The sequence below is a fragment of the Aricia agestis genome, chromosome 15 (genome assembly GCF_905147365.1).
Source record: "Aricia agestis chromosome 15, ilAriAges1.1, whole genome shotgun sequence".
Lineage (NCBI taxonomy): Eukaryota > Metazoa > Arthropoda > Insecta > Lepidoptera > Lycaenidae > Aricia > Aricia agestis.
In genome coordinates this window covers 10,447,735-10,472,503 of record NC_056420.1, presented here as the reverse complement: position 1 = coordinate 10,472,503, position 24,769 = coordinate 10,447,735, and the positions used below count along the sequence as shown (strand labels likewise).

The following is a 24,769-nucleotide window of genomic DNA, read 5'->3' as shown; positions in this document are numbered from 1 at the left end:
TTAACAAATTTATTATTCCTATAACAAAACGGTCCTAAACATGATAAAAAGGTATGTCATAAATTACCCGAGACATTTTATTTATGCGTAACAAATGACTTATTAAGGTCATCCCATGAGCGAACGTTTGCTGCGTTGCCGAGATCGCACCCAAATCCTATTTTTTTACTTATTTTAGTTCAAATTGACCTAAAAAAATTTAAACGTCCGGTATGTAGTTAATGAAATTGTCGATCTATTGGCGTGTGTTTCAAATAACCGTAATTTTTTAATACTAAGGAGATACTAAATTCAATGTATGCTTGAATTTAAATAAATTGGTATTACTTTGGAAGCTGATATCATGAGTGTAAAAACAAAAATAGAAAATTAATAACTATGAAAGGAACATTAATATAATATTATTGCTGTATTTTATTATAATTTTGTAGCTTTCAAATTGTGAGTTAATAAGGTTCTAAAAACGGTAAATTACGGCATCTCCATAGGGGGAGCGTCTTAAGGTAAACGCAGACCGAGGTAATAATTATTACCTACCTCGTTATTTAGAAACATATGATATTATGTAATAATATTATAAAATATGTGAAAGCGTAGATGTTTGTTACGCTTTCACGCAAAAAGGAATGAAACGAAGTCGCGGGCAACAGCTAGTATTATAATAAAATTTTATTAAACCTTTTTATTTTTTTTTATTTTTTTATGAAATAAGGGGGCAAACGAGCAAACGGGTCACCAGATGGAAAGCAACTTCCGTCGCCCATGGACACTTGCAGCTCTTCTGATGCTGCAAGTGCGTTGCCGGCCTTTTAAGAGGGAATAGGGTAATAGGGGAGGGTAGGGAAGGGAAGGGAATAGTTGAGGGTAGGGAAGGGAATAGGGTAGGGGTTAGGGGATTGGGCCTCCGGTAAACTCACTCACTCGGCGAAACACAGCGCAAGCGCTGTTTCACGCTGGTTTTCTGTGAGAACGTGGTATTTATCCGGTCGAGCCGGCCCATTCGTGCCGAAGCATGGCTCTCCCACGTATAAATACGACTAAGTCTATAATTCTATACTAATATTATAAATGCTAAAATGTGTATGTCTGTCGGTTTCCTCTTCACGCCTAAAACACTGAACCGATTTTGCTGAATTTTGAATGGAGATACATTTGAGTCCCGGGAAAGGACATGGGACACTTTTTACCCCGGAAAAATGTACAGTTCCTGCGCGATAAACTATTTTGGCGCGGGTGTCATCTACTTCTCTATAAATCATGCCAATTTAGGTAAGATATTGATTGAAAAGGATATTTTACTGCTATGTTTTCATGCTAGACTCAGATTCAGCACCAGCATACACAGTAAACAAAAAATTTTGTTTTACGTTTCTGTCAATATTCTGATATGACGTGTCACGTGTGCAACATGTCGGATTTTGGTTGTATTTGCTAGTATGGCCACAATAACAGAAAGAACCAGTAGGCCGACTTGAAACAAGCTGACAAATCGGCGCGGGTACCGCTGTGAGCATGATATGAACCATAAAGTTAATATACAAAGGCCTGAGCAAGAGAGATGTCTCTATCATCACAGCGTGGTAAAAAGAGAGGTGTGATATGTATGACAGCAGCACTCTTTTTTTGACGTCCAGTCGGCACGTGCCGCACGTTGACAATTTAATCTCATAGAATTCATGTTCAATCATGCTTGTGTAAGTGTATACGTACACATATTTTTCACACAGATGAAAACCATATTAACATTTTTTATTTGCTTTTGAAACTAAAAAAATATTCTTCGACCTCTAAAAAATAGGAACATTTTCAATCAAACTTTTCAAGTTTTTCAACTTTTCAAAACAAAACAATCAGTTTTTTTGTCATTATATGGCACATAGAAATATAAAACGTAATATAAAAAATAAAATAAACTACTTTTCTTTAGCACATGTGATACAAAAATTTATTTTATGTTCACCTCATATTGCTACCTTACAATTATGGCAAAATATACTTTTGATCATGCGCTTTTCTTGAAGTAGCATTTCCCACGTGTTTTTCTTTTCCGTTTTTCTCTTGGAAAATTTGGAAAATACTCTTCTTCGTTCTCTATTCCCTACAAAGAAGCTTGGCCCGATAACTGCTCTGCGTACTATAGTCGACGGCTGTTTAGAAAAAACGCTTCTAAATATATTTTATTTTACTAAGCTCTTGGTTTAATCAATTATTTATAGCATCTTAAATAAATGGAAACATGGTAAAAATTAAAAAAAAAACACAGTTTACGTCTAAAATAAATACACGCACTTCAGTAGAAAAACTAACAGTAAAGCTAACCACCCGTCGAAACGACGGGCAAAGTCTGCTTAAACCGAAAAGTATGGCACTTACCTATACGACGAGAGTGCCACTGTAACGACCTCACCGGCAAATAAGTTAAATAGGCGAAACAAAATATTCAGACGCGATAACAAAAAGATATGGCGATATTAGTTTGCGCCGCCAGTCGATTCGACGGAGGTTAGCTATCTAGGGTTAATAAGGTATATTAACTTTATGGGATCACAATTCACATTCATCATTGAACTTCGATATTTCTTTTTTGACAATATGACTTCAATAAAAAAAAAAACTTTTCGTGGTCCAAAGCTGGCTCGCAGCCTTTTCCTTTTTGAAATACAATTTCTTACGAACTAGTATTGATTTTATTTCATTAATCATTATATTAGGAGGTACAAATTATACAAATACTATTAATATTTTGTAGTGATATTTATTTCATATTATTTTATTTCCCAGTACAAATTAGTACTACGAAATAGTCAGATATTCGTATACCTAGTTTTTTTTTTTTTTTTTTTTTTTTAATAAAATAAGGGGCAAACGAGCAAACAGGTCACCTGATGGAAAGCAACTTCCGTCGCCCATGGACACTCGCAGCATCAGAAGAGCTGCAGGTGCGTTGCCGGCCTTTTAAGAGGGAATAGGGGAGGACAGGGATGGAAAGGGAATGGAATAGGGGAGAGTAGGGAAGGGAATAGGGTAGGGGATTGGGCCTCCGGTAAACTCACTCACTCGGCGAAACACAGCGCAAGCGCTGTTTCACGCCGGTTTTCTGTGAGAACGTGGTATTTCTCCGGTCGAGCCGGCCCATTCGTGCCGAAGCATGGCTCTCCCACGTATAAAACGTTTGCCGGGTATTTTGTAGTTTGAGAGTTTACAACAATGTGTTAATTTCAGTGAGCCTCAGAGTCAGAGCTGAGGTCGCGGAAAATCTGATAATCCTCATGACATTGCCATTTTACGTGTATCGTGAAAATATTATCTTCCGCCATCACTCAAATCTGATGAGTCACTAAAGGTCATATATTTTGTAAGATGTGTCAGTGCCAGGGTTCTTAGATAAACTATCTTTGATAATGTTCATAGCGAAATTGTATAATAGAATTATGGGACTTGGACTAATGTGTCCCTAAATAGTCACGGTTGCAATACGTTATAACAAATCTATACTTAGGAACTCTATTAAGTACTTTAAATTTTTTTTCAACTTCGCTGTACAGTGTACATACATTTTTTAATGTGAGTTGACTTGTATTATTTATACTCAACATCAAGCATGATTGTGGTATGATGTCCTTAATTATGGATTGAATAATTATTCAATCCATGAAAATAACGGAAGTAATAACTAATAATATTCTAAGAAAGAAGAATATAAATATATCTTCATCTGTTCAACTTTTTTCCTACTTTTTGAGTACAAAATTATTATTGTTATAAATTTAAAAGCTAATAATATAAATTAAAATGCTGTATAATCGTAGCTCCAACATAATATAATATTTAATAAAATGGCAGTTCTCTAACTCTAAGGACAATCGGGTCGGGACAAGCCCGAGCTCAAATTCTATCGAATTGCAAGAGATTTGCAAACGTGAAATAGTGATTCTGAAGAACACTTGTAGACTGTAGTCAATTAGTATGTCGCTCGTTGACACCTTATCGACTCTTTGAGTTTGTTGCGGTAAATCATTCTGGAGAACTATTTGACAAACATATTATCTGGCAAAGCTGTATTTATCAGAGAGATTTATACATATTTAGATCTACGAAAATTGGTAGGGTTATGTCAAGCACAGCCAAGAGATCACCACTAACATTGACTTGACATAACCTGACCAAATACCCTCCACCATATTTTGCCCCAAGGCAATATTAAACTTAGTATCCGACTTGATTTTGCCGTAAGTGGCCACTTTTATACCAAAACAACGTGAATTTAGAATTAAATTATATTTTGCCGGATACATTTGAACGTTCGTACATTTAATAAATAAACACATTTAAATATTTACATATTCTGAAAGCTTCGCCTTTAAACACATATGTGATGAAGAACATGAGACGTATCCTTAAGGGGGCGACTAACCCAAAATTTTCGATTTTATAATTCATTTTTTTACTTGAAATTCGTTCATTCATCCGACTTGTCCGAATTCTTGACAAATCCGAATTGTTTCATTTTCTAAAATTAGATACTACATTATATTTCCAAGAATTCAATCTGAGCAAAAACACGATATCTCAAAATTTTCTCGATAGAAAAAAATGACAAAGATGCATCTAATTTTCACGAATTTTTTATTTATTGCCATAACCGTGCATTGAACTAAGTTAATATTTTAACACATTGTGTAAAATTCTGTCATTGATAAACCGACCTAGCGGATTTTTAAAATGTTGTACATTTTTTGAGTTATTGAGAAAAAACTAATTCGGCGATGAATCCGCGTCGTCCTTCTTCACCTGGCATATGAAAGACGGGCGTGTACAGATGGGTAATGGAAAATTTTCCGAAAGAAAAGGAAAATGAAAAATTTCAAATATATTTTTCCAATTTTTCAAATATTTTTCCAAATTGAAATGTCAACCAAGAATAGAAAATAAAACAAGATAACTACGGGATAACATTTTAAGGCTATTATTTATTCTTTTTCTTGAAAACTTCTATGATTTGTTACATAAGCCGGCCCTTAGACGATCAATTATATTGTGCAATATCACGCTTCAATTTTATTGAACAGTTTATTTGAAAATTATTAGATTGAAGGCGCGCGATGTTCAATGTCAACCCTAGACGGTCAATATTATTAGGCAATACGTGATAATATGGCGCAATAAAATTGCTCGTCTAGTAGGGGCCGCTAAGATTATAGCGTTCATCATCGGTATTACAGTCGCGTTCGATTTTTTTCTGAAATTAATATTTATAGAAAGTTTTTTTGCGCTAGTGTTTAGAAGAGGTCATAAATAGCTCAAATTAAAAAACTCCACCAAATCCGACGGGTGCGTTAGCCGCCATATTGGTTTGAAGGTGCCTATTTTTGACCACATCTTCTTTATTTTTAATTTTTTTACAAAAATGATAAGATTGTTGCAAATTTAATTCTCTACAAGTTTGATTCTTACACATTTTTAACAAGTAACAAGTCAAAGTATAATTTCGCCTGTATGACATCAAAAGAAAAAAAAAATACATTATCATTCAATTTCCTCCAAACTTTTATTCTTATGTTTTTTTCAGTAATAAATAATATTTAAGTCCCTTTTTCACACTAATGTTGGGTTACACCTCCAGGCGCCTAGTTTCTTTTACGTGGTATCCCCAGTTATAGATCTCATTAGCGCCTTCTTCATTATCTATACTAATATTATAAATGCGAAAGTATCTCTGTCTGTCTGTCTGTCTCGCTTTCACGCCAAAACTACCGAACCGATTGTAATGAAATTTTGTATACAGATAGTCTAAAGCCTGAGAAAGGACATAGGCTACTTTTTTACTGAAAAAAAGCGTTGTAAGGGGGTGAAAATGCGTAAATTTGTTCAAATTAATTTAGTTCCAAAAATTCAAAATAGATGGCGCCGTGCGTCTCCTACATCGCGCTAACGCTTGCCCAGAAGTCGTTCTATAAGAGGTGATATTATCGTATAGTTAATTTTTTTCGATTGTTATTTCTTTTTTACGTTACTTATTAAATCAGTAGTCAGTTGTGTAATTGGGGGGCTAAATAAGCTTAAAAATTTTCGATAAAATATAAAGATTAATTTAAAAAATTGAAATATTATATGTATGCACACTAATAGGGTTGTTGAGAAAGTGATTATGAGGAAGAGGAGGCAGAGGAATTTTCACGCGAAAATTTAGAGGATGCGGATGAGGAAGAGGATATTTTTTGAGGAAGAGGATGCGGATGAGGAAGCGGAAGAGGAAGCGGATGAGGAAGAGGATGATAGGAAATTATAAATACTAGCGGACCCAACCCAAAAGTCTTTGTCCTGTTTATCCATAACTAGGTACATACATTACACAAAAAATAATTAAAAGGGCATTTTCCAGTGGACCCAACTACGAATCTAAACCATTCTCAAAACACACACAATAAAGAATCATCAAAATCGGTCTAGCAATTAAGGAGGAGTTCAGTAACATACACAACACACGCACACAAAAAAGATGGATACGCGACGCGCATGCGCAGTGAAATTCCTCATAAATTCCACTTAAATTTTGAGGAAGCGATAGCGGAAGAGGATTTTTTTATTTTTATTTATGAGGATGCGGTAACGGTTGAGGAACCCAAAATATTGCGGAACTTCCTCAATATGAGGAAGCGGAAGAGGAATCCTCAGCAACCCTACTGACACTGAACATCTGTTTTGATTTAAGGGGTACCAGGGTTTTTTTATTAAAGCTTTTGACACCAATTTTGTTGACATCGCGCGCTATAAACTGAAGTCCACGCGGACGAAGTCGCGGGCAACAGCTAGTAATATTATAACTCTGAAATTTTTTTTCGCGATAGTGACGGAGGGTTCCGTACCATTTATGAGCAAAATTAGGCAAAAAATGCATTTTTATATGAGAGCCCCCTTCAATATTTAATTTTATTATTATAACTTATCAATTATTGAAGTGCTAATACCATTAAATATTTTGTGTAGCTGTGTAAGTGCCTACGTGTAGCCATTATTGATATAGAGCAAAAAATGCTAAAAAAATCTAGTTTGTTGTATGGGAACCCCCCTTTACGAGTAAATATTTGATTTATTATGTTTTTATAAACTACATAATCCGTCATTTCAAGCTCTCTAGCTATCAACGTTTTTTTATGAGATAAGGTGGAAAACGAGCAAACGGGTCACCTGATGGAAAGCAACTTCCGTCACCCATGGACACTCGCAGCATCAGAAAGCTGCAGGTGCGTTGCCGGCCTTTTAAGAGGGAATAGGGTAATAGGGGAGGGTAGGGATGGGAATATCGTAGGGGATTGCGCCTCCGGTAAACTCACTCGCTCGGCGAAACACAGCGCAAGCGCTGTTTCACGCCGGTTTTCTGTGAGAACGTGGTATTTCTCCGGTCAAGCTGGCCCATTCGTGCCGAAGCATGGCTCTCCCACGTCTGTTCCATTCTTGAGATACAGCTTGGAGACAGACAGACGGACAGACAGACATCAAAGTCTTAGTAATAGGGTCCCGTTTTTACCCTTTGGGTACGGAACCCTGAAAAGGGGCCCACCCCATTATTAAGACTTTGCTGTCTGTTCGTCTGTCTGTCTCCAGGCTGTATCTCAAGAACAGTGATAGATAGTTGGAATTTTTATAATATATTACGTATTTCATTTCCCGTTCCCAAATGTTTCCCAACAAATACTAAAAGCAAAATAAATTCAATACATTTTGATGGGGCTTCTATTTAACAAACACGATTTTATAGGCCTTTTATATTTAGGGGGATTTTATTAGCTCCCATACTAAAAGCACACATTTTTGCCTATCATTGCTTTATAATGGTACGGAACCCTTCGTGAGCGAGTCCGACTCGCACTTGGCCAGTTTTTAAATAATAAAAATAATAATTATTATTTATTATTATTATAGGGTCTAATCAATGATCAGAAATATACAGTTTTATCCAGTCGCTTGGGTCCCGGACTCCCGGTACATATTATTACCAAAGGCGTAGAAAAAATCATAAGGATCAAATTTGTAGAGAATTTAATAATCTATCATATCTACAACTTTGTTTCTTCAATTATTTGCGCTTTTGATTTTAATTATTGAGATACAGGCGAAATTATACTTTGACTTGTTTTTTGCAGTTATTTCCGTAAATACTGATTTTACAATGATAATTATAAGGACTAAAGTTGTATAAAATCAAATTTGCGACAGCTTTGGTCCTTACTATTTTCGTAAAAATTAAAAAATAAAGGGGATACGGCTAAAAAAAGATATTGTTTTTTTTAAACAACACCTAAAGTCATTCAAGCCTTTGAATTTACAAACCATATTTGATAATTCATTTCATTTTTACTATTTACTAATTCATTTAGACTAATAATTTCAATTAAAAAATATTTTTCCATTTTTTTTTCCAATTTTTCAATTTTTCTGAAAAATAAATTGAAAAATTTCCGAGCTTTGAAATTTTTCGGAAAATCACCCATCACTAGGCGTGAGTGTGAAGGAGAAGGACGGTGTTTGATTTTTGGGTTAGTCGCCCTCTTAAACAAATTATGTTTTATGACGAGATTATTCCTGTGGCTGAGTACGTTTAATGATTGAAGTAAAACATAAAAGTAATTACTACTTCTTACCCTATTTAATAATAAAAATTATATTCAGAGTAGAGTACGCCCCAAGGCAATATTATATAATAGTACAGCTATTATAGTAGTTGCACGTGATTTTTCTTTTAAATTTTCAAAAAAGGCGGATAGAAAATGCCCGTTTTCACCAACAACACCTAAAATTTAGGTGTCCCTTAAGCCAATATATGGGCACCTAACGTCAGTTTTGTTTCAATAATATAGGGTATGAATTGACAACCCCGTAACTCTTAGGTGACGTATATCACTACATAGTATAAAACAAAGTCGCTTTTTCTGTCCACATGTCCCTTTGTTCCCTTTAATTTCGGTTTTATTTAATAGATAGAGTGATTAAAGAGGAAGGCTTGTGATAAATATAAAGATATTTATGGGAGTTCGCTATATTACAAGTAAAATATCAGACGGCCATTCGATAACAGATTCATTGTCAAGGCAACCGTCATCTAACGTCGTCGTCGTTGCCACATACGTCACCTAAGTATTACGGGGTCGTCAATTCATCCCCTAAATTATAAGGGTCACCTAATGGTTTGGCGGATGAATCGCATAATAGGTTGTTTTAATCAAAATATACGTCACCTAAGTTTTACGGGCTTGTCAATTCATCCCCTAAATTATAATGGTTTAGGTGTTACTTAAACTTCGGTGAAAACAAAACTTGCGTTAGGTGCCCCTTATATAGCCTTAAGGGACACCTAAATTTTAGGTGTCGTTGGTGAAAACGGGCAGTTACATTGCCTAATTTTTTTTTTCAGGATGTTAATTGGTTATGTGTATGTAACCTACAACATTTGTAACTCAGAAATTCATATTAATAAATTTTGGTTTTTCTATGTTTAATTTTCAAAATTCATACCGTATTGCCAGTGTAAGTGTAGTCCATAAGTTTAGCTATTAAATAAGACCTTTTTTATATAAAATTTATAGGATATTTACATGAGAAGTATTGGTCAGATTAGTGTGAAAGCCCGAGAAAAACTAAAATGGCTGCCATTTTGCAACCGTGAGAGAGAGACAAAGTTTGAGAGCCAATTTATTGATGAAATATGCCAGACATTACGACATTAAAGGATCGGACACCGGTGTCGCGACAGATTGAACATGGCGCGTTTCCGACCGGAGGCACCGGTTAACCTGAAGTGATACTGTGACCGCGCGCTCTCCGCCCTCTTTATCGGAAACGGTTCACCGTATGAAAATTTTTTTTAACAAAAGTGGTAGAGAATTTTGTATTCTACATTATGGTAATAAATAACCCATAAACCCATAGGAAATGAAATATTTACAAAATAAGTGCAAAAAAGCGATTTTTGTGACCTTTTGACCTTGAAATTTAATAGTTGCGCACACCCTACCATATGTAGGTTTTGAGACAACATTTAGGGTGCCAATATACAAATATTTACAGACTTACAGCTGGGTATCTCGAATTCCGAGGTGAACTTACTATACTAATTGGACAATAATCCAATTAGTATAGTAAGTTCACCTCGGAATGTTGGCAATAATTATATTTGTTTTTATCAAGCTTTGCATGAGTTTAATGACACGTTTTTGTAAACATCAAAATATCAAAACATTCCAAATGTATTTCGGTTTAATGACAACGTTTCCGCAATAATTAATGATGATAATTATGCGTAAAATTGTTAATTATAACGTTCTAGATGACGCCCGCAACCCCGTTACGCCAAAAATCGTTTATCGTGCGGGAACCGTACATTTTTCCGGGATGAAAAGTATCCCGTGACTTTTCCGTCAAATTTCAGCAAAATCGACTCACCTAATCTATCTAATACAAACAAACACACAAAAATTTTCTTTTATAATTAATATATATATATATTAAGGGGATAAAATAATAAACTAAATAAATTAATACGCTATAAAAACTTATTTTAGCGAAGAAATTTGTGTTTAGAAACGTACAAAATATGAGAACTGTTAGTTATAACTTTTACGGAGAGAGACAAAAACTCGCTCTTAAAGCACACTTTATTCTTCGGGCCTGTTTCACCACTTACTGATAAGTGCCGGATAGGCTATCCACAACTTATCTGACAGATGGAGTATAGAGTATCTGTCAGATAAGTCTATATAGCCTTAGATCCGGCACATAGTATATAGACTGTCCGGCACTTATCAGTATGTGGTGAAATTACAAGCATTATAATTTTTTATTAACTGAATTCCAATACTGGCGACCGAATATTACAGCAAGTACCTCGAAGTTCCAACAATGGAGTATTTATTGAACATTTTGTATTGTGTAAATTAATATTTATTTTATTCCTTTGTCAGAAAATGAGTTTATGTTCTGTTTGCGAATTACTGGTTTTTATAATACTTAATTGAAATTTCCCTTGAAATTGCACTTGCAACTAGACGTGGGAGAGCCATGCTTCGGCACGAATGGAGGAATACCACGGGCTTACAGAAAACCGGCGTGAAACAGCGCTTGCGCTGTGTTTCGCCGAGTGAGTGAGTTTACCGGAGGCCCAATCCCCTACCCTTTTCACTACCCTACCCTCTCCTATTTCCTTCCCTACCCAACCCTATTCCTTTCCCTACCCTCCCCTATTACCCTATTCCCTCTTAAAAAGCCGGCAACGCACCTGCAGCTATTCTGATGCTGCGAGTGTCCATGGGCGACGGAAGTTGCTTTCCATCAGGTGACCCGTTTACCCGTTTGCCACCTTATTTCATAAAAAAAACTCTTCTGATGTTGCGAGTGTCCATGGGCGACGGTAGTTGCTTTCCATCAGGTGACCCGTTTGCTCGTTTGCCCACTAATTTTATTAAAAAAAATGGAAGTTCCCCTGCGGACGGAGCCCATAGCACCTCCTACAAAAGTTATGTTAATCTGGCCCTGATGCTGACTCCAGAATATGTGCGACTATTTCGGCCCGTCCACTTCCGTTTCCATATGTGGCGGTGCACGCTCGCCAAGTTTACAAGATGGCGTGCGCGCAGAATGGCGTGACGTCATGATGTATTACCGACAACGAGCTCATTGATTTACTACCGTTATTTTGATATTTACCACCGGATAAGATTAATTATACCAGTGGTTTTAAGAGGATACACCAGGGGCTAGAGAAATGAAAAAAAAAGTACGTGTAATATCTATAGCTGTCTCCCTTACCTCAAGCCTATACCGCAGAACGCGATAGAGACAACTGCAGAAAATCAACTAAGTGGTCACATTTAGCAATTCCTTGCTAAATGTGACCACTTACGGCCATTCCCAATATTTGATCTATCTCTGGTTTTGCCCTACTAGAGATAGGAATAGCTCACATTAGACATTAGAGACATAATATATTTTATGTCAATTGTGAGCTATTCCTATCTCTAGTAGGGCAAAACCAGAGATAGATCAAATATTAGGAACGGCCGTTAGAAGCAAATGAATTTTCAAAACTGTCGAACTGACGAATGTCAAATTAGTACGAATTACTAGACATGAATTGCAAGCAGAGTGACCATTTGGTTATCTTTAAAAAATTTATCATAATATTATTATGATTCCTAATATATTGATTTTCCAAAGCGACCATTTTAGCCCCCCTGATGTTATTTATTTCTTACGCCTCAAATATACTTTAACCAAAAAAAAATAATTATGGGGCTGTTTTTGTCTGAAATAAAAATACTTAGGTATTATATTAACTTTGAAAGACGATGTGTGTAAACATTACCTTAGCAATTAGCGTTTCTGTTTGGAGGTTCTTTGGAGACTTATTTTTATAAAATAATAATTCTTAGTAAGTAATAATCTTTATAATATTTTTGAATGATAATAAGTAGTCGGAAAAAGCTCTCAGACATCCTTACATCCACACGTATTTCTTTTTAGGGTTCCGTAGCCAAATGGTAAAAAACGGAAGCCTTATAGATTCGTCATGTCTGTCTGTCTGTCCGTCCGTATGTCACAGCCACTATCTTCCGAAACTATAAGAGCTATACTATTGAAAATTGGTAAGTAGATGTAGTCTTTAAACCGCAATAAGATTTTGATACAAAAATGGAAAAATTATTAAAAATTTTAGAGGTCCCCATAGGTACAACTGAAACAAAAAAAATTTTTTTTTCATCTAACCTATACGAGTGGGGTATCTATGGATAGGTCTTTAAAAATCATATTGAGGTTTCTCATGTAATTTTTTTCTATCCTGAATAGTTTGCGAGAGAGTCTCTTCCAAAGTGGTAAAATGTGTGTCCCCCCCCTCTAACTTCTAAAGTAGGGGCATGATAAGTCTAAAAATAATATATGATGTACATTACTATAAAAACTACCAACGAAAATTGGTTTAAACGATATATAGCAAGTAGTTTTTTTTATACGTCATAAATGGTAAACCTTAAACCAACAAAAAAAATTTTTTTTCATCTAACCTATGCGTGTGGGGTATCTATGGATAGGTCTTTAAAAATCATATTGAAGTTTCTTATATAATGTTTTTGTAACCTGAATAGTTTGCGAGAGAGACTCTTCCAAAGTGGAAAAATTTGTGTCCCCCCCCTCTAACTTCTAAAGTAGGGGCATGATAAGTCTAAAAATAATATATGATGTACATTACTATAAAAACTACCAACGAAAATTGTTTTGAACGAGATCTAGCAAGTACTTTTTTTATACGTCATAAATGGTAAACCTTAAATTAATTTTCATTTAATCAACTGAAATATAAAAATAAATCAAAAAACTTTTAATTTCATTAAAATAAACCTTCTTACTGCTGCGGAACCCTTCATGGGCGAGTCCAACTCGCACTTGGCCGCTTTTTATAATTCAAATTATTCTCTTGTTACTCAGATATTTGTGTACCTTCTACAAAAATATTGTTCCACTTGAAAGTTTATAATAAATAATATTCTTGGGTACAAAATCGTGTCGCAGTTTGAAAGCCGGCGACAAATCCGGCGGTATAAGCCGGCGGCATGTGTGGAAGCGCCATAAAGGCTTCAGTGCATGGCTGTTAGGCTAGGCCCACACTGTCACTACGACACAGTACACACCCTAAAGTATTATCACTTGGTTTTGTTACGGGGTGTACCGTGTACGCGTGTATACAAGGTGTAACAAAACTTAGTGATAATACTTTAAGGTGTGTATGTGCTCCTTGTAGAGAGTTCACTGTGAAAGTATCAGCACTGAAAGACCAATTTTTGTCACTTTTATATGGGGAAACTCGTGACGCCGCGCTGGGGTCTAGGGCGCTTGCCCATACATAAGTGAAAAAAAAAACAATTTGGTCTTTTAAAGCTGCTACTTTCACAGTGAACTCTCTACGAGGAACAAGTACACACCCTAAGGTATTATCACTAAGTTTTGTTACACCCTGTATACAAGCAACAAAAGAGGAATGGAAATTTGTGACTATGCTCATGGTTTTCACCACCACAACCTGACATCTCGCGTTACCAGATTCACAAAGCGAATAACAATTTGTCCTTATGTTGCAGCATTCAAAAGTTAACGTGTACAATACATTAGTGTTTAAAATAGTCGGCGCTCGGCAGGTAGTTGGCACAGCTCGTGATGATACATCGAAAAGATATTTCGCGTTTATCACAACAGAACCACAGTAAAAGCATCATATAGTAGATTAACTCAGATGTGTCCTTCAATGACATCATAGAAAAAAGTTATAAGCGCGACATGATAATAATAATATAGTTAACGACAGAACCAGAATAGTCTAACGGCCGTTCCCAATATTTGATCTATCTCTGGTTTTGCCCTACTAGAGATAGGAATAGCTCACATTAGACATTAGAGCCATATAATTTATGTCAATTGTGAGCTATTCCTATCTCTAGTAGGGCAAAACCAGAGATAGCTCAAATATTGGGAACGGCCGTAAGTGGCACTTTTGTGCAAAATTATTTTTATACACCATTGTAAAAAACCTTAATTCTTTTGGGCCACAATGATCTAAGTGCTTCTCTATATTTTCTTCGCAAAGTCAGTTTTTTTTTAATCAGTGATTTTTCTTGGCAATTGTGTACAAAATTAATTTATGCTAAATTTTCACTTAAGTCTTCTTCAAATATTACTAGTTTTGCTGCTTTAAAATATAAGTAATCACGCTAATATCCGCGGCCGATTATGGCGGTCTAGTACAGATGGTCTACTGTATATGATTTATATTGTGACAGAACTCACCTCTGCTAATTGGTCGAGAGTCGAGACTAATTATATTTTATTTTTAAACTAGAAAATAGTTTTGTGACGGAAGCTTGTATCGGCAGTTTTGACGGAAATAGTTTGAGTGTATCTTATATTTAAAAATAATCTTGTATTTTAAATGATATAATCGCTCTCTTAGTAACAGCTGTAAGTTTCTGTAGTAGTGTTTTAAGGGTTTTGAGTTGAAAAATCATGGTCTAGCTAGCATCTCATCATTCCCTAAAACCGCGCATGTACGGTACGGTTCTTCATTATAGTACGGCCGGAGCCCTAGAACATATTTTTTTTTACTATCAAGGAATTTTTTTGTGAGTAGCTTCATTTTGATAAGACGAACAATATTTTTATCCGCGAAAAATCTTGAAAGTGGTAGCTAACAGAGATAGAAAGGATTTAATATTTTGACTTGATGGTCCTAAAATATGGATTAAGTATTATATTTGTAGGACAATGTCACTCTTAAATTATACAACTATTCTTCTATTAATATACAAAAAATAAGATTGTTAGGGTTCCGTTTTAGGGTTCAACCAAGTTTTGTTGATTACAGAACCGTATAACGGAACTCTAACCGAAAACCTAGTAATAAAAAAAATGTTCTAGGGCTCCCGTACTATTATTTTTTTATGTTTTAAGAATTATTGTTAAGTTTAGATTAACAATCCCGACAGCTATTTTTTTATTGTATGATACATTTTTTAACAGCTTAAACCAGACAACATCTGCCGGGTCCGCTAGAACATTATAATATAATACGGTTCGATCACTCAACGTATTCAGTAAAACTATTCCAATTACAATTCGCTCGGTGTGTGGAATTTCGCCGCCCTTAAAATATAATTAAAGTTAACCGAAATCTAAAAATAGTCAGATCTACCAATAACAAATACAACAGAAGAATAACTGAGTCAAAAAATGCTTTTACGTGAGGTCATCGAAATGTACACCTAGGGCCTGTTTCACCACTTCCTGATAAATGCCGAATAGGCTATCCACCACTTAACTTGACAGATTTAGGGCCTGTTTCACCACTTCCTGATAAAGTGCCGGATAGGGTATCCACAACTTTTCTGACAGATACTCCACACTAGGTATATAATATTATGTCAAGTCAAGTGGTGGATAGCCTATCCGGTACTTATCAGAAAGTGGTGAAACAAGCCCAGAGTATGGAGAATCTGTTAATTGTCAAATAAGTTTTTTTTTATGAGATAAGGGGGCAAACGAGCAAACGGGTCACCTGCTGGTAAGCAACTACCGTCGCCCATGGACACTCGCAACATCAGAAGAGCTGCAGGTGTTTTGCCGGCCTTTTAAGAGGGTATACGCTCTTTTCTTGAAGGTTTGCAGGTCGTATCGGTCCGGAAATACTGCTGGTGACAGCCCATTCCAGAGTTTTACAGTGCGCGGCAGAAAGTTACGCGAAAAACGCACTGTGGAAGACTGCCACTCATCAAGGTGATGAGGATGGTATGTTTTTCGCGTGGGACGATAGCGAAAAGTTGCAGGTGGTATGATTCCGAACAATTCCTCAGAGCACTCCCCGTGATACAACCGATAGAGGATGCAGAGTGAAGCAACATCTCGGCGTAATTCCAGGGGGTCCAAGCTGTTTGAAACACTATGGCAGTCAACTTCCATAGTGTTTCAAACAGCTTTTATGAAATAAGGGGGCAAACGATCAAACGGGTCACCTGATGGAAAGCAACTTCCGTCGCCCATGGACACTCGCAGCATTAGAAGAGCTGCAAGTGCGTTGCCGGCCTTTTAAGAGGGAATAGGGTAATAGGGGAGGGTAGGGAAGGGAATAGGGGAGGGGATTGGGCCTCCGGTAAACTCACTCACTCGGCGAAACACGCTGTTTCACGTCGGTTTTCTGTGAGAACGTGGTATTTCTCCGGGCAAGCCGGCCCATTCGTGCCGAAGCATGGCTCTCCCACGTATAATAATACATAACTCAAAGTTACTTTTACCCAAACTGGTGCATATGGATTTTAATTTGGGTAATAAGTATCCCAGCAGAAGCTCAAAAGCTCACAATTTCGCGTCGTTGATCACGGGTTATTAATGTCCCAAAGCTCAAGGCCGGGTGCTGGACGGATGTTGGACGAAACTATTTAATATGTATACTGGCCATAAATAATAACAGATTGAGACGTAATATACGACGTATATTTCAGTCTGAGACTAAATTATATTCGGCTAAAATTAACAGCATTTGTTTATACGTTTATGTTTGAATACAAAGATGAGTTTGGAATTGCGTATTTTATAATTGAAATAGCCCAAAAAGGGTAGGTATCTAATAAAAACTATCTATCTACTTGGACTGCCTAATCTCTATTTCAAATTTTAACCCTTTTAAAAACGGATCGTATTACTTTCTCCTCCTTTCTGGTGCAATGTTAACTGACCTTGATGAAGCTACTGATGAGGGGTAATTACGTAGTATTTATTTACCAAGTGCATTAAATAATAATTATATCATTAACTTAATTGTTAGTGTACCGAAAATGTTTACTGTTATATATAAATGGTTTGTGCAGGTGTCGCTACACGCGCTGACAATAATTATCTTATTTAGTTATTGCTAATTGCGGCATTATGACACTCTTTGCGTACCAAATAATTCGATAAGATTTTCACTCAGTATGATGGTGTTTCCATTTTAAAGTTTCGAATCGGATGAATACAAAATGCTGAATGTTTTTTCCTCGTCCACGAATATCATTGTACCTACTCCAGTAGGTACAATGATATTCTCATCGTCACACGTCAAGTACCTATGTAATAATAAAACTATTTTCGATGTATACAGGGTGCAATTAAAACTTCCTGCCAATTTTTTTCCAGGGCTTAGGTCTCATTAAAAGAGTCCACTTAACCAAAAAAAAATTGGGTGTTATTTTTTTTCAATGACATTTCATCCCATTTAAAATCGTTGCAGAATGGTCACTCGCGGCGCGGGGGAATGAGCGGGGGTGACGCGGGTGAAGGCGCGCGCGTCTATTAATTGTAGTGTTTTTTTAGGATAAATTTCGGAAGCTATTTCTCAATATTTTAGTGCTGCATGATTATAAAAGAAAAAATACGTGTATTTTTACTTTTAACAAGGATCAATATATCAAAATTTGGCAGGAAGGTATAATTGCACCCTGTATAATAAGACTACTATTTGCTGTTTGATATGATCCGTATGGGTTTGATTATTAACTAATAATTTTAGAATGAATAACAAAATAGGTATCCACTATGTAGTTTGCAATCAATGTATATTTTTTGTTGTATAGCTATTAGCTAATAATAGCATATCTGCATACACAAGTCTGTTAATTAAAAGTAGATTTGTTTAAATAAAGTTCCATCTAAAAACCATAACATCGCTGCGGCATGGGTAATGCCTTGTCGAACCCTAAAGTCGATTCAGACCACAACGCGACGCGTAGATGCATTTTAAGCGGGGAATTCACTAGACGGACATGCCCGCGGGCAGTCTGTCCGGGCAAGTCGGTTGCTGCAATACACTACACAGACTTATCAGTCTGTTTCCGACAGCGCATGTGGAAAGTTCTATTTTGCGTGCATATTACGATGGCAACAAAACGAAGAAAAATCGCATTAGTTGCTGGTGCTGCATTAATATTATTTGACGAAAAGAAAAATAAAAGGATTGGTGCAAAGATTGGTACAAAAAAAGAAATATGTTTAGCCATTATTCTCATTTAAACTCATTTTGTACGGTAACGGACGTCTGTACTTGACGCTGTCGTTCCCGAGTCTGAGAGCTGACGATCTGCGTTGAGCATTCACGTACGGACATGTCTGTGCCCGCGCAGACAAAATGAGATTGCGCGGGCGAGCGATAGACAAGTCTGCCAGACTGACTGCGACGGTGCTACACTAGCAAACATTGCACAAACCTATAGTAGCGAGGTCCGACGGGCATGTCTGCAGACTTGCCCGCGGGCATGTCCGTCTAGTGAATTCCGGGCTTTAAAATTTGTACTAAATTGACAGATTGGCATGTCGCCTCGCGCAATTGAAATCTGTCAAATCCATACAAATTTATGCCGCACCGCGCCTCACCTCGCCTCGTCACGTTGCGATCTGAATTGACCCTAAGGGTTAATTCAGACCGCAACACGATGCGTATATGCATCAATTATAAATTTGTACTGAATTGACAGATTTCTTGAGCGTGAGACGTCTTGCAAATCTGTCAAATCCATACTTTAGAAATGCGTCTACGCGTCGTGTTGCGGACTGAATTTACCCTAAGGAGGTATGAATATAGGTAATATTATTCTAGTACAGTACTCACTGTGAACAGTTCGCCGAACGATATGACCTTCGTGGCATTCTTCAGCTCCGGCGGCAGGAGGCTCTTACAGGGCGTCTTGCCGTACTCGTTGATGATCTCACACAACTCCTTCATCTCAGTGCACACGCGGGCCTGGGCCTCCGCCCCCCGGTACTCTGTCATCGAACCGGGAATCGGCCTGGAACAAAAACGTGCCTCTTACTCATTCCATTTTCGACGACCTCTCTGGCTCAGTGGTTGAGCGCGTTGTCAGGGCTCAAGCCGGGGGTCGCGGGTTCGAATCCCACCGTCGGAACAAAAAAGTTTTGTATATTCCTAGGTCATGGGTGTGTATCATAATATAATAAAAATCTTAAATATATAATATGTATGGTATAAAATTATTAAATATATTTCCGTTGTCTGGTGCCCGTAACACAAGTCCTTCAGGTACTTAGCACGGGGTCAGACTGACGTGGTGTGAAGCTTCCATAGATTTTTTTTTTTTCCCATTTAATTATTTTTTAATTAAACTTTTAAAATGTAACTTAATTAACAAAGATACAGATAACAATCTAAACACTAAAACATACAATCTAAAATATACAAATATATACAAACTTAAAGTATAAAGCTATAAAAAGAAAAATTTCCCCAGGTCGTCCCCATCCCCCCATCGTGGCAGAGTGCCCAGCAAGCTGACAGCATTGCCACGTTGGATGGCAATTGCTATCCGCTATGCCAGGTAGCTCCCGGCTCTGAAGTCTCAGGTGGCTTCAATAAGCTTCTTAGATATCTGCCTAAAAAGCTTATGTGCCCCCGGAGTGCCCCGGACCCCATGCTCCTAGGGTTTCCACCCCAAACGGTTCAAATATGAGATCTCCACTGAGGTTCTCACATTTGTGCCGCTTCAGGTTTTCTGCCTGGTTTGCGGCTGCGCCCGCACAACTCGAGGTTCCCTGGACATGGAATGACCAGGGTCATTCCATCGGGTCTCTTGCCATCGTCGCGCGCCAAACCGGAGGGCTCCAGTATAGCTGGCATACCGGCAGTGACAAGAGCCCGATGAATGAGGTCATTCAGGCTGTGATGACGCGAAAAGCGGCCAGCGCTTCGCGAGCAGCACAACCCGTGGTGAACGTAACTGTCTACGTGCGCGCCGCAAACACACTGATGGGGGACGACATGGGGAGCACCAAGACGCAGGGCAGTGGCTAGACGGAATGTGTTACGGTCCAGCAATGTTCCAGTGTTTTTAGATGGTAGTGCCTGCAGCCAAGCTCCCGATTCCCACCTCTCCACAGCCAAGCCCGATTCCCATTTCCCATTTTGAGTTAATGCTAATTCATAAGCAAACGGCGGACCTACATAATTTGGCCATTTTATGTGAAACTCAGCCGACAGATCACGACTTATGCATTGAATTGACATAGTTCGACCAATAGCACACGTCCACACTGTACCTTTTTTGTTCATCAAGGGCATGCGTCATAGCGCAGTCAACAGGATACGTGAGGCATGCCCGCGACGTATGCGCTCTGACCGTATCCAAAAAACAAAAATGACAATGTTGGCATTGCGTTCGTTGACGCATTCAATTATTGAATGCGCCAAAACGAAAGAAGATGACGAAAATTGAAGACGAAAGCGCATAGTGTGGACATAGCTATTTGTATTTGGAAGAAGCAACATTTTCTGCCATTTAGAAACAAATAAAAACCGAGGTCTAGATTTTCGTTAAATACACGAAATCTAGCAAAAGTGAAAGTTGTATAAATAGTTAGTCACGCTGTTACTGAGACTGAAGAAATCTGGATGTAATCGGGTACAAAGACTGATTGTAGTCTATAAATAACGCGAAGACCTTTGCCTTAATATTACCGTGAAATTCAATCTGACGTATTAGATTTCTATATTGAAACCTAGATTTTTTCCGCTGCTTGTGTTCGCACAGAAATTTGTTTATTGCGCGAAAATGAAAACATATGAAAACGGAAAAAGGAACGGTCTAGTACTAGCCTTAAAAATTAAAATTTAAAATCGCGGATTGGTAGAGCACCAATATTGTAGATTTATAACATAAACTAAGGTGGTAGATGGCAGATATGTCTTCGTTTATGTAACATTATATTATTAAAGTTTATTTTTGCCTCGTCTTTTACAAGTTGAAAAATCCTACCAAATTTTTTAATCTTCAGTTTTTCATACTAAACCAGTGTGGTTACGGAACCAACACTTATAATATGTTTACACGTGTCTCGTAACAGCTATTTTATTATTGTACCTATTAAGAATTCAAAATTTACTTTCTATAGTTAAAAATATAATACAATACAGATAGTACCTACATTATACCAACAAAAATAACTTTTCAGTATTCGTAAAATATTTTCCTGTAAAAGAAAATATTATAAAAATATTAATTGGTTGTTAATTTCATATTAATAGATATTATTACTAAGGACTTGATTTTGTATTGCACACTATTTTAATATCGTAAGACCAACCTGTACTTCATTCTGGCAATAAATTAATTATGAATATGAATTAGGAATTATACATAATTCCATTTGGCTTCTCTCTAAATTCTAGCGCAGTGTCTGAAATTGTATTCTGTTTGCAATTATGTTATATCTACCTAATATTACGTGCTATTTTATTGAATCATAATTTTATATTTGACTAGAACTACATTCAAGATGTAGGTAAGAGGAATGTTTTGTGATCTCGACCGGGAAATCAAAAATAGAACGCATTAATTTTTTTTCGTAAATTATAATCAATGCCTAAAGGTTGAAGCCTCAGAACAGGAAAACAATTTAATCCAGAATTCCGTTAATGCTCAGCTTATTTACGTTGGGCTAAAAAACGAATTAAGATTAAAACAGATTAAAAATCCGTCAAGAGGACCATTCAATGGAACTGGAATTAAAATATATTCAGAGCAAATTCGTGGCTCTTTACTAATTATTCGCCCACTCGTTCTAAGTACGCCTTAATCATTTTGTCTGGTAATGTGAAATGCTGACTTAATTTTGAGAACTTATTCTGAGCGGCTAACTGCGAAATGTTTTGTTTGAATAAAAAATATACGGTTAGAAAATTAAAACAATACAGTCTATATAGTCTATATAATTTTGACCTTAAACATCAACGAAATAAGGTTAATATTGCCATATTTTTATTTTATTTATTTTTATTTATTAAAAACTTTATGCACATACAAGACGTACAAAGGTGGACTTAATGCCTTAAGGCATTATCTGCCAGTCAACCTTTGGGCGATACAGAAACAAAATTGTATAGGTGCCAGTCAAGTTACAAAAATAAGAAAAAAGAACTAACTTACTAAAAATACAACATTATATTATATTAATTATACTAATAGAATATAATATATTAAACTATACTAATATCATAGATACACTGATATTATATAAGATAATATATATAAATAATAAGACTATAAATATATTGAGTACTTATATACTTAAATATAATATACTATATTATATACTTACATCAATAAATATAGTAAAAATATTTGCCAAGATATTATGGGTATTAGATATGAATAATGAAATATGAATATACTTAGGTACTGTAGAATATGAAAACTAAGAGTCCGCCAACTGCTTCAAGTAGAAGTCACGTACTCTGCGCTTAAAAGTGTCTCTGGTTTTTGACATCCTGATTTCCGGAGGAAGAGCGTTCCAGAGGAGAATACTCGTAGCCTGGATATTAAAAGAAGAGTGGACGGAACTTGACTTATGGGAAGGACAACTTAAAAGCTGATTTGAAGTGGATCGGAGGTTTTTATCGTGCCTGCTACAACGGTATTCAAAATGAGTGGCGAGATATTCAGGAGTATTAGGATGATGCAGCAGAGAATATAGCACACATAGCGCTCGTATGGAGCGGCGCTGGCGTACTGGTAACCAGTGCAGCTTAGAGCGGTACGAAGAAACGTGATCGTATTTCCGAAGGTTGAATATGAATCGAAGACAGTTATTTAACAATCGATCGAGTTTGTTGAGTTTGTCGGCATTAAGATCTAAACAGCACACGTCACCATAGTCGATTATAGGGAAAATGAGGGTCTGGACCAGCAAAGTCTTGACCGGAGTAGGAAGGAAATTTTTGAGACGGTAAAGGGATCGCAGCGTATTTTACAATTGAAATGTATATAACATTGTGACGTCAAATCTCAATCATGGCGCATTTATAAGTCACGTGACTTTATTTAAATTTCATGAATTTTTAATTGTTTATAATTAATTGAAAAAACATTTTTTTAAGGTTTTTGCATTAAATATCAATAATATCTTATAAATAAAATTACCGTACTCTTCCGAAACGGCTTTACTGATTTTTCCCAAATTTTATATGCATATTCAGTAGGTCTGAGAATCGGCTACTGGGTACTTATTATATTGATAAGTGCATTTGTTGAATAAAATATAATAGTAAATTATTACAACTCGAGACTGACGGCAACAATTGTTCGTGCGACGGGATAGCGATGGACGTTGCCATGGTGACATACTTATTTAGTCACTTCAATAAAATAATACCCGGGGTGAAATACTATGTCAAAGAAACGTTTGCCGGGACAGCTAGTTAATACATAATAAGGTTTTAAAATACATTATAAAATCAATAATATTTTTTTAAAATACCCAATTATCAAAATGTTATGATAAAACGTGTTGTCTGGTTATTTTGTTAATACTGAATAGCTGGGTTTTCATAATAAAACTCGTATAAAGCGTCTTCATGTTCTTTGCGTCCATTCTCCACATCGAGTTGGCAGTGGTTTACACAGGTTTCAAAGGAGTGAATGCTGATAATGAATACATTTCAAAATTATTTAAAAAGAAAATATAATATTATGATAAAATTACTTAAAAAGAGAAAATCATTAAATGGATTCGTCGAAATGTAACTTAAGAAGACTTAACGAGAAATTTTGAAAAGTTTTTCGTAACAAATAATAATTAATTGAAGGTACAGGAATAATGTTTGTATAAATATACGTGGGAGAGCCATGCTTCGGCACGAATGGACCGGCTCGACCGGAGAAATACCACGTTCTCACAGAAAACCGGCGTGAAACAGCGCTAGCGCTGTGTTTCGCCGAGTGAGTGAGTTTACCGCAGGCCCAATCCCCTACCCTATTCCCTTCCCTACCCTCCCAAATTCCCTTCCCATCCCTACCCTCCCCTATTACCCTATTCCCTCTTAAAAGGCCGGCAACGCACCTGCAGCTCTTCTGATGCTGCGAGTGTCCATGGGCGACGGAAGTTGCTTTCCATCAGGTGACCCGTTTGCTCGTTTGCCCCCTTATTTCATAAAAAAAAAAAACTTTCAAGTGGAACAATATTTTTGTAGAAGGTACACAAATATCTGAGTAACAAGAGAATAATTTGAATTATAAAAAGCGGCCAAGTGCGAGTTGGACTCGCCCATCGCTATCTGTACTATAAAAATCGGCCTAGTGCGTGTCGAGCCACGCGCAATATAATGTTCCGTAGTACCGCTAACCACCGTAAGCCCCCGATACAAGCTATGCAATAGCATATAGCAGGGGTCACCAAATAGCGGACCGCGGTCCGC

At 36.7% G+C, this 24,769-nt stretch overlaps 1 protein-coding gene across 1 annotated transcript in view; it reads right to left on the bottom strand.

Moving 5' to 3' along the window:
* Positions 1–24,769, bottom strand: part of LOC121734087 (actin-binding Rho-activating protein-like) — a 66,175-nt gene that overhangs the window by 4,870 nt on the left and 36,536 nt on the right. The window contains exon 3 of the mRNA XM_042124500.1: positions 19,175–19,352. Within this exon, the coding sequence (XP_041980434.1) occupies positions 19,175–19,352 (178 nt within the window). The remainder of the gene's footprint in view (positions 1–19,174; positions 19,353–24,769) is intronic.